At 51.2% G+C, this 11030-nt stretch overlaps 1 protein-coding gene across 2 annotated transcripts; it reads left to right on the forward strand.

Moving 5' to 3' along the window:
- The first annotated feature begins 1120 nt into the window (after nucleotides 1-1120).
- MCAT (malonyl-CoA-acyl carrier protein transacylase) lies at nucleotides 1121-10656 on the forward strand. 2 transcript variants are annotated; one of them, XM_004321123.3, is made up of 4 exons: nucleotides 1127-1596; nucleotides 2791-2878; nucleotides 5451-5668; nucleotides 8678-10656. In XM_004321123.3, exons 1-4 carry the CDS (start codon nucleotides 1177-1179, stop codon nucleotides 9095-9097), a joined length of 1146 nt encoding a protein of 381 aa, XP_004321171.2. In that variant the 5' UTR covers nucleotides 1127-1176; the 3' UTR covers nucleotides 9098-10656. The 2 variants fall into 2 exon arrangements, with proteins under 2 accessions (XP_019800042.1, XP_004321171.2); XM_019944483.3 differs by lacking the exon at nucleotides 5451-5668 and having other exon boundaries at nucleotides 1121-1596; nucleotides 8678-8890.
- The last annotated feature ends 374 nt before the right edge of the window (nucleotides 10657-11030 follow it).

Here is an 11030-nt window from a genome sequence, read left to right on the forward strand (position 1 = left end):
ACAGTTCTTCGGGTCTTGGTTTACATTTGGCCAATTATCTCGGTTCTTTTTTCACAGCTGATGGGTCCCAGGACCCTCCCCAACATGCATGTGCAACATTTTGCTAAGATGGATCCCACTGCAGAGGCCTTCTAGCTGGGTGTATGTCCACACATACTGTGGGGTGGCGGCTGCTCCCTTTCTGACCCCCAAGGAGCCTTCCTGCGCATGTGCAGACAGGGAAGTTTTTATTGACCTCAGGAGTGGGTGCCTTATCTCTTTACCTTAGCAGAGCTCAGCTTCTGCCACTAGCTTTGTCTTTGGAGTGCCTGGGTGAGAACAAAGCTTCAATTTTACTCCACTTGACAAACCCCAGTTGTGCAGCCCAGCGGCCCATCTATCTCCTACCTCAGGTCTACCTAGATCTTCCTCATTCTGAGGTGTGGAGTGAGCTTGTGTGTGTGTGTGTGTGTGTGTGTGTGTGTGTGTGTGTCCTGCGCTCCTTAGAAGAGGCTGGCAGGGAATGAAAGAGGAGCAGGGGGCGTAAAGGGATGTAGTTAGAGATGAGGTCAGAATTAGACTCTCTCTGACCCAGCCTTGCACCCCCAATTTCCAGTCCTCCTTTTGTCACTAACCACCTGTCTTTGAGCCCTTGTCTACTCATGTGTAAACTAAGGATAATAATAGCACCTATTCGTCACAGCATTGCTGTGAGGAATTAAACAGACTAATGTCTGAAAAATATCCAGGGCTTTGTTCAACGGGACAAGTATTAATTGGACGATTATTTTGTGCCTGGCACCGTGTCTGGTTTGTAGGAAACATCAAAGAGGACAGTGCTGGGAAAATCAGATGCAAGAAAGAATGTGGAAGCGTTTCAAGTACTTTTCCCATGCTAGGTTGAATATTACCTTGCATTGAGTTGTTTACTTAATAAATATGTTTGAGGGCTCATTGTGGTGCGGTGTCGTGTTTTATTTTTTCCTGCGGAGGTTTAGGTAAGCGTGTGGATCACCCGGCGCACAGCCGACAGTTTCAGAGCAGGGACGGAATCGGTAACAGCGGAACCTTTCTTTCCGCCCAGCGGTGCCTCTCCCCGCCGGCAGGAAATGCGTCAAGGACCGCGCCGCGCTGCGCCGCGCCGCCGCAGTCGGGCCTCGGTCGCCCTGGTAACGCGCGTGGGGCCGGTTCCTCAGCATGAACGTACGGGTCGCGCGGGCTGCGTGGGCCTGGGGCCGGGGCGTGAGCTGCCGCCGCGGCGCCTCGAGCTTCCTGCTGCCTCCCCCGGGCGCGGTGGACGTGGAGGAGCTGCTGCGAGATGCGACAGCGGCGGAGGAAGGGCCCCGGGAGGCCTCGGTGCGGCGGTTGCCGGGCCAGTGCTCGGTGCTGCTCTTCCCCGGCCAGGGCAGCCAGGTGGTGGGCATGGGCCGCGGTCTGCTCCGCTACCCGCGCGTCCGCGAGCTCTACGCCGCCGCCCACCGCGTGCTGGGCTACGACTTGCTGGAGCTGAGCCTGCATGGGCCGCAGGAGGCCCTGGACCGCACCGTGCACTGCCAGCCCGCCGTTTTCGTGGCTTCGCTGGCCGCCGTCGAGAAACTGCATCACCTGCAGCCCGCGGTGAGGCCCGAGGCCCGGTGGCAGGCCGGGGAGAATGGGCTCTGCCCGAGCTCTCACAGTTAGGTCGCGGTCCAGCCGAGGCTCCAGCCTGCCAGGCCGGCGTGCTCCAAGGTCTGATCTGTTCGGCAGATCCTTACTGAGTTCCCACCGTGCCGGGCACTGTTGTAGGCCCAGGGGATACAGCCTACAACAAACAAAACAAGGATCCCTGCGCCTGGGGCGCTTGCATGTTAGGGCAAGGAGATAGATAATAGAGAATAAATATGCTATGTAAATTACGTAGTGTGTTAAAGATAAGTGTTTCAGAAAGAAGAATAGAGCAGGGAAAGGGGCCAGGGAGTGGAGGGCCGGGTTGCGATTTTAAATGATCCTTAATCATTTAATTAATTACTAAATGATTTTAGAAGGATTAAGCTTCACCCGTAAAGGAAGGGTCATTGAGAAGGTGATATCTGAAAGTATCAGTTCACTTGAAGTTGTGAAATGATTGCTATTAATATTTATCATCACAACAGTAAATGTTAAGCTCGTACTTTACCCCCATTTCATCCTCACAACAGCCTTGTGAGGTAAGTACTGTTACTTAGTGGGTAAGGAAAGAAGACTCAGAGATATTAAAGGAATTAGTTTAAGTGGTCATGTCGAGTCATGATAATAACATTCATCCAGTGCCTGTCCTGGGCCAGGTCTGTGCTGAGCGATGTAGGGGTGTTATCTCCATGTAATTCTCTCAGCAGCCCTGTGAGGTCGGTCCTGCTGCTCTCCCCATTTCACAGATGAGATAACTGAGGCGCAGGCGTTAGGGAACTCTCCCAGGCTAAAAATCAAATCCAGAGGTGACTCTAAAGGTCATGCTCTTAACTTCTGTACTTAGCGTCCTCTGTCTCCATCAGCCTGAGGGGCAGCACCAGGGCAGAAGCAAGAGAATCCAGAGCCCTGGGTTGGCATCACAGCTCAACCAAGGAGTCCGCCAGTAGGCTTTAACTTGCTTTGCCAGTTAAAGTTCCTCATCAGTAAAGGGCTGGATCAGTGATAGTCAAGGCCACTTCTGTGTGTTGTCTTCTAGCTGGAGCACCAGGCCAGCAGAACCTGGCTCACTGAACTGCTGAACCCCTGTCAGCTTGAAAGTGCAGAGCCCCGGACTGAACTCGCCTGAGAACTTGGCCTCATGTTCTTCTGCATGTGTCGCTGCAGGTTATTGAGAACTGTGTTGCTGCTGCTGGATTCAGTGTGGGAGAATTTGCAGCCCTAGTGTTTGCTGGAGCCATGGAATTTTGTGAAGGTACATAGGAAGAGGTTTGGTTTTTTTTTTTTTAATATTTATTTATTTGGCTACATTGAGTCTTAGTTGTGGCATGGGGGATCTTTCGTTGCGGAGCGTGGGCTCCAGAGCGCATGGGCTTAGTTGCCCTGTGGCATGTGGGATCTTAGTTCTGTGACCAGGGATCGAACGCACGTCCCTGCATTGGAAGGCGGATTCTTAACCATTAGAACACCAGGGAAGTCCCAAGGTTCGGTTTTATGCATGGGGTATTGTCTTGCTGGGCTTACTGAGGACAAGGGGCACTACCAAAAATAATTCTGGACCTACTCAGGGGTAATAGAGAAGGGAGCCATGGGTGGGGGTGACAATGGGACCTGAGGACCAGACTTCACCTTGATTCCCTTTTAAGCTTGAAGGGTTCATCAGGGAATTTCTTTCTTCTTGTAGTCTTGTGAAATCTTCTTGCTTTAGTGTCTGCCTCTACTTATGTGCATTCTTAGTCCACTCGTGTACGTCCAGTGCCTGTCGTGTGGTAGATCATCAATAGATTCTCATTAAGTGAAAAAGAATAAATCAGTGTTTGATCGTGAGCCATATCAGTTCCACTTCTTAAGATTTTTGTGTATAAACATGTAAACATTTTTGCTTATAGCTAAATACAAAGGACTTGAATAGACATTTCTCCAAAGAAGATATACGAAGGACCAATAAGCACATGAAAAGATGCGCAACATCACCAATCATTAGGGAAATGCAAGTCAAAACCGCAGTGGGGCACCACTTCATACCCACTGGGGTGGCTTTAATTTAAAATCCAAAAGAGGAAAATAATAAGTGTTGACAAGGATATAGGAACCTCACACATTGTTGGTGAAATGTAAAGTGGTGCAGCCATTGTGGAAAACAATTCGGTGTTTCCTCAAGTTAAGCATAGAATTACCATGTGACCCAGTAGCTCTACTCAGGTCTATATGAAATGAAAACATATGTCCACACAGAAAAACTTGTACACAGATGTTTATAACAGCATTAGTCATAATAGCCAAAAGGTGGGAATGATCCAAATGTCCATGATCAGATGAATGGATAAACAAATTGTAGTCGATCCATCCAGTGGAATATTATTCAGCCATAAAAAGAAATGAAATACTTACGTTGCAGTGTGGATGAACATCAAAAACATGCTACGTGAAAGAAGCCAGACACAAAAATCACGTATTTTTATGTGAAATGTCCAGAATACATAAATCCAGAGAGACAACAGATGAGAGGTTACTGGGCATGGAGGGAAGGAGAAATGAGGTGTTTTCTGGGCTGATGGAAAGTTTTGAAACTAGAGCTGGTGGTTGTACAACATGAACAAAACAAATACCACTGAATTATACACTTGAAACTGGTTATATTTTATGTGAAATTCACCTCATTGTTTTTTAAAAAAGCATTATAGGAAGGAAGCATTATCAAGGAAGTGGAAAAAATTTTTCATATTTCCACATCCTAATAAAACTGTTTTATACAAATACAGTTTTATGTGTATGTAATTTGCAGGATTATTGACATTCTGTGTTTTTTCACTTGACAATTTGCATAGTTATCTAATGCCTGCCTGGGAGGGTTTCCACGTTCCTGTGGGTTCTCTCCTGCCTGTTAACACAGGCTTTTAATGTATTTGCTCCACAGTTCTGCTTGTGTAAGGGCTAAAAGTCCAGTACAGACATAATACGGTGCCGGGTGAACGAAAGTGTGTTAGAGAGAAAGGGTGCAGGGTTTGTTCCTCAGACTTTGTTGTCCCGTCAAACCCTGGATTGGTCCCTTACCCGCTCCTTGGTCTGGCCCAGGACCAGGATGATAGCTGTCCAGTAATTGCAGTCCATTCTTTTTTGTTTTGTTTTTAAATTTTATTGAAGTATAGTTGATTTACAATGTTGTGCTAATTTCTGCTGTACAGAAAAGTGATTCAGTTATACATATATGCTTTTTCATATTCTTTTCCATTATGGTTTATCACAGGATATTGGATGTATATCCCTGTGCTCTACAGTAGGACCTTGTTGTTTATCCTGTATATAATAGTTTGCATGTGCTAATCCCCAACTCCCAATCCTTCCCCCCGCCATGTTCCCTCCCCCTTGGCAGCCACAAGTCTGTTCTCTATATCTCAGTCTGTTTCTGTTTCGTAGATATGTTCGTTTGTGTCGTATTTTAGATTCCACATATAAGTGATACATGGTGTTTGTCTTTCTAACTTCACTTAGTATGATAATCTCTAGGTCCAGCCATGTTGCTGCAAGTGGCATTATTCCATTCTTTTTTAGACTAATATTCCATCATATATATGTACCACGTCTTCTTTATCCATCTGTCAGTGGACACTGAGGTTGTGCCAGGGACAGCACCCTGCCTTTTGATGATGGTGGTACCATATATGTATGGTTTCAGGTACGTAGAACTGCGGCTTGTAGACTGGTGATGGATACCAATATCAGTGTCTCCAGCACACAGTGTGGAATTTGTGCTTTGCTTTTTGGGTCTGGGCTTCTCTTCTCCATTACGTGCCTTGATTTTTCCAAATGCACTTCTCTCTGGGTAGGTTTGTATGCAGTGAAAATCCGAGCTGAGGCCATGCAGGAAGCCTCGGAAGCTGTCCCCAGTGGGATGTTGTCTGTCGTCGGCCAGCCTCAGTCCAAGTTCACCTTTGCCTGTCTGGAGGCCCAGGAGCACTGCAGGACTTTGGGCATAGAGAACCCCGTGTGCGAGGTGTCCAGCTACCTCTTTCCCGACTGCAGGGTGATCTCAGGACACCTGGAGGTGGGTGTTCACGGGAGCAACCTTCCTAGACCCCCGTCCAGTCCAGAAGGTTGGAATTATTCCACACCTGGGAGCGCACAGAGCGTAACAGGTGCTCTGCCCAGCCCTGGTCCTTGGGAGGCATCTGGGGGCCAGGGGTGTGTGTGGTGGAGCGAGCACTGCAGGGAGAGGCAGGAGGCTGGGGTACTGTCTCCGCTCCACCATGTACAGACCTTGGGCAAATTTCCAGCCCACGTGGAAAGTAAAGGGGCTGGGCCAGATGATCTCCAGGGCCTTCCTGTGATACGTTCTGGGCTTCTTACAGCCTATGGTCCAGTTGCTTCTTTGGAGAGAGAAGCTGTTTCCTGCTGGGTTACTCTGCCCTGCTCTACTTTTTCTTAGGTGTCTGTTTTTGCAGCCTTTCCTTCTGTCCATCCTTCCACTCACTGCTGCCCCAGACATCCTTTCTCGGGCAGCTCCTGTGTGGCAAGCACTGAGGACACACGGACGGATCAGCCGGGGTTCCTGCTGTCAAAGGAAGGCTGGCTGTGAATGGATGACTCCAGGTTTCAGGGCACAGTAAGGGTCAGGCTGACTACCAGGGTGCCAGGAGGCGGTGCCTGGAGGATGAGGTTGTCAAGAGCAGGGGCATCCCAGGCAGACAGGAGCGCCTGACGGAAGGGGCAGTTCTGTACCGTGTGCCTGGCTGGGGAGTGTTGAGTGCAGACCGGATGGGTGCTTCCCCGTCTTGTCTCCTCCGGTCCTCCGTCTGGTCCTGTGCTCTGTGGACGGGAGCTCTACACCGGGAAGGTGAGGCAGAGGGCCAAGGGCTTAGTGGTGGTGGAGGCAGGGTGAGAGCTCCCGTCCACGTCCCTCTGAGGTCCAAGTTTCCTCCACTTGACCATGCTGGTTCATCTCCCTGTTAAGGCCTTGCCAGTATGCCGGTGTCCTTACGTATCTCCTCTGAATCAGTGAGAGCCTCTGGGGCAGTTCTGAGATGACGGGAAGACCAGCTACGGTGGCCCCAAGCGAATCATGGAGCTGGTTGCTTATTCCCATTAATAGCCTTGGAAGGAAGCCCATAAGTGGGCCAGGAGGGGCCCCCCAGTCAAGGCAGGAGTCTCCCAGGCTCCCAGACAGGTGGGCATCCAGTGCAGGTGGCGATTCCTGGGATTCCCAGGTTTGGCCTTTGGTGCTGTTGGAAGTGCTACAGCAAACAGCTTAGGTGCGGGCAGAGTCCCCTGAGCAGGTGAGTCCCTTTCCCAACAGTGGATGTGAAAAAACTCCTTGCCCTTTGCTAGACCCATGCCTGGCCTGAGAGCCAGCCAGAGGAGCCTCTGGACCCCGAGGCTGTGTCCTTGACTCCTGTGGCCCTGACCTGGGACTTGAGTTGGATGAATCCAGAGGCTTCCCATGGAAAGCACTTAGAGACCGTGGCGGTGGTGCAGAAGTGCCCCCGAGCAGCTGTCTCCGTAGATGCCGGTGATCAGAAGTGTCCAGGCGTGGTGGGAAGGGCTTGAGCTGTGAAGTCCAAGAGTCTCCTGTTCAGAGAGGCGCTGGGGGCGTATCCCTCAGTGAGGTGGGGATGGATGGAGCGTGGAATTGGGTGTGAAGCACCAGGTCAGTCAGGTCAGGCTAGACTCTGCTGCAGTGACAGCCCAGACCCCTCCGTGCTTCCCAGACGCATGGTTCACACTCCATGACAGTTCGCTGTGCTGGGCTCTGCTCCACTTGGATTTCGCCCCAAGGCTCAGGCGGCTGAGCAGCCTCGGGGTGGGGGGGGGGGTGGTGTGGAACAGATGGACTGACTCACGGCAGAGGGAAGTGACACGTGATGAGCCTCGGGCTGAACTGGCCGTGCCTGGGCAGCAGGCTAAGCTCCTGCAGGGCGGGGCCCACAGAGAGGGACGAATGAGCACCATCCAACCAGAAATAGTCATCCCTCCCCTTTCGGGGCACAAATAGCTTCCCCGCTGTATTTTTTTTTTTTTTTTTGGCCGTGCCGCACAGCTTGCAGGATCTCAGTTCCTCAATCAGGGATTGAACCTGGGCCACAGTAGTGAAAGCCTGGAATCCTAACCACTAGGCCACCAGGGAACTCCAGACCCTGCTGTATTTTTTCCGGTGGACATGGATGGGCTTGGTAACAAGTTAATAATCGCTGCCCCTCTCTAGGGTTTGTATACCGAGCATAGTTCTTCATAGCCCTGTGACGTAACTGTTGTTATCGCCATTTTACAGGTGAGGAAACTAAGGCACTGACAGGTAAAGTGCCCAAGGTCACGCAGCTGCCACGACTTACCTTGAGTCGTCAGGAGCAGCTGGCCCAGCTTCTGAGCAGGCCGTGGATGGTGTCAGGTTGGAGGGACGTGGCAGATGGTTTAGTGCATAGGAAGGCCTTTGGTGGATCCCAGTGAAGGGCTGTCAGGGTGGTAGGCCTTGGGCTGTGTCCCGAGGGCACAGGGTCTCTTAAGAATATATACTGTTCTAAAGATGTTTGCAAGTGGTTCTAAGTTGGGGCCTGTTAGTCCCAGAGGCCCCTTTTAATCAAGCTCTTGTCTTCTCTAGAGGAGCCCAGATGAGGGGTTTCAGACCTTGGATTGTGAAGTGAGGCTGGAATCTTGTGAATTTTCATCTTGAAGGTTATGGAGTAACAAGAAAACAGGCTTAAAAAAATTATGAAGAGTAGCAGAATTCTAATTGAAAACTGACACTTACTAGATACTGCTTTTTCATTCATCAGATACCTCCTATTTGATCACTTCCCAGCAATCTTATATAGAAGTAGGTAAAATTGTGCTCATTTTATGGATGGACTAAAAGAAGTTCAGAGAGGCTGCCTGGGGCCACCGGGCTGGTGAGGGCTTCTGGGACACGACTCGGCAGCTGTGCAGGATGAAGTAACCGGTGCTGGTGTGTAGAGATAAGCAGGTCCTATACGTAGGACTGTGACATCAGCCAGTGGTGACTGCCTCTCTGTTTCTTCCCCTAAGATTTGCTTGGTTTAAACGTCCCTTCTTTTGCTTCCAGGCTCTGCAGTTTCTCCAGAAGAATTCCTCCAAGTATCACTTCAGACGCACCAAGATGTTGCCGGTTAGCGGTGGGTTCCACACCAGCCTCATGGAGCCAGCTTTGGAGCCCCTGGCACAAGTTTTAAAGGCAATTGATGTCAGGAAGCCTCTGGTGTCCGTCCACTCAAACGTTAATGGCAGTAGATACATGCATCCAGAACACATCCGGAAACTGCTGGTCCGGCAGGTGGTCTCCCCGGTGAAGTGGGAGCAGACGATGCACGCCGTATACGAGAGGAAGAAAGGCACCGAGTTCCCCAAAACTTTTGAAGTAGGACCTGGGAAGCAGCTGGGAACCATCCTGAAGAGCTGTAACCTGCAGGCCTGGAGGTCCTACAGTCACGTGGAGGTGCAGGAGGCTGACGAGGACCTGCACTAGAACCTGTAGGGGCCTCCCGAGGACCTTGGCGTGGAGGGCGCGTGGCTGAGGAGGCCGAAGGGGCTCCAGTGGGCCGAGCCCAGCCAGGCCGCCGCCTGCAAGTGATCGGGAGGGATTGTTTGCAGAGTGCTTTGAGCGCCACATAAAAAGCACTGAAAACGAGTATTTCTTTACATGACACAGTCCATTTCTCCCCGCTTGAAACACGTTCGAGTGCCGGGGAGAGATGCAGCCATGACGGTTCTGTGAAGACTGGTGAGTTCCTGCCCTGCCTCTTGAGCAGGCCCCTCCGCCTCTCGGGGGCTCAGGGGCTCCTCTGTACAAGGGGCGGGAACGACCTGGCTGGCAGGTGTGTTCTGAGGACTGGGAAGGCCTGGCCTGCTGCCATGTGGGTGCCGTGGGCAGGTGGCATGGCCACAAGGCTGACCAGTGGCAGACGGGCTCCTCTGCTGCCCCAGCATCCTCGGGCCACACACGGCCAGAGCCTTAGCTCCTTTGTCACTGAGGTTGAAGGGCTTTAGGACCCAGTGGGCCTTGGCAGCCATTCCGTCCACCCCTTCACTCAACAGTTGGGAGACCCAGGGCCCCATCTGTTTACTTACCGCACAGAAAGTACTGAGTGCCTGCTGTATGCCAGGGAGTGAGTGGCCTCTGCCTTGGTAGGGAAGAGGGTCCTTTAGCAAGGCGGGAGTGGTGCGGGGAGGGCGGCTGAGGGCCCTGTTTCCTCCCCCACCCCCAGTCAGCCCTTTAGACTGCAGTCGTGGAGTGTCTGCTGTGTGCCTGGGGCCTGGTTCGGCTCAGGCCCACCCGCAGAGCTTGTCCTCAGCTGCTCCACACCAGGAGCAGGGCGCAGACTCTCTGCTCCTAATAGCAATATTAAATACGAGTCATTCTAAACTTCTTGGGTGATTTTTTTCATTATTCAGCAATAGTAGGAAAACCATATTGGGAATGAAATCCCTGAGCTTGTTTTTTTTTAATTTATTTTTATTTTTGGCTGCATTGGGTCTTCGTTGCCGCACGTGGGCTTTCTCTAGTTGCGGCGAGCAGGGGCTACTCTTCATTGCGGTGCGGTGGCTTCTCTTGTGGAGTGCGGGCTCTAGGCATGCGGGCTTCAGTAGTTGCGGCTCACGGGCTCAGTAGTTGTGGCTTGTGGGCTCTAGAGCGCAGGCTCAGTAGCTGTGGCACACGGGCTTCGTTGCTCCGCGGCACGTGGGATCTTCCCGGACCAGCGCTTGAACCCACGTCCCCTGCATTGGCAGGCAGACTCTTAACCACTGCGCCGCCAGGGAAGCCCTTTTTTATGTTTTTTTGATGTGGACCATTTTTAAAGTCTTTATTGCTTCTGTTTTGCTTTGGTTTTTTGGCCTCGAGGCACGTGGGATCTTAGCTCCCGGACCAGGGATTGAACCTGCACCCCGTGCATTGGAAGGGGAAGTCTTAACCACTGGACCACCAGGGAAGTCCCTGAACTTGTCTTTAAATGTTGCTGTTGTGTAGGCACATGTCAAACCCTGGGTAGGGTTTCTCTTTTTTAATTGAAGTCTAGTTGATTTACAGTGTTGTATCAGTTTCTGGTGTACAGCAAGTGATTCAAACTCAAACCCCAAACTCCTAAGGGTTTCCCATTTTTAGTTCTGTGTTTCTCAACTGGGGCCCTGTTGGCCTTTGAGCAGAACTGGTCTTCATTGTATGGGACTGTCCCGCGCTTGTGGGCAGCTGTCCTGGCCCCTAGCCATTACATGCCAGTAGCATTTCCGGGCATTGTGACCCCAAACATGCCCACACGTTCCCACAGCCCTTCCACGCTGAGAACCACTGCATATGTTGCCACAGAACCCAATTTTCAGCAGGGCCTGGGTTTGCATGCTCTTTGGAGCACAATGAAGAAAGAACTATTATATATCTTCAAACTTTGTTTCAGAAAATTTCA

This window comes from Tursiops truncatus, chromosome 11 (genome assembly GCF_011762595.2).
Source record: "Tursiops truncatus isolate mTurTru1 chromosome 11, mTurTru1.mat.Y, whole genome shotgun sequence".
NCBI lineage: Eukaryota > Metazoa > Chordata > Mammalia > Artiodactyla > Delphinidae > Tursiops > Tursiops truncatus.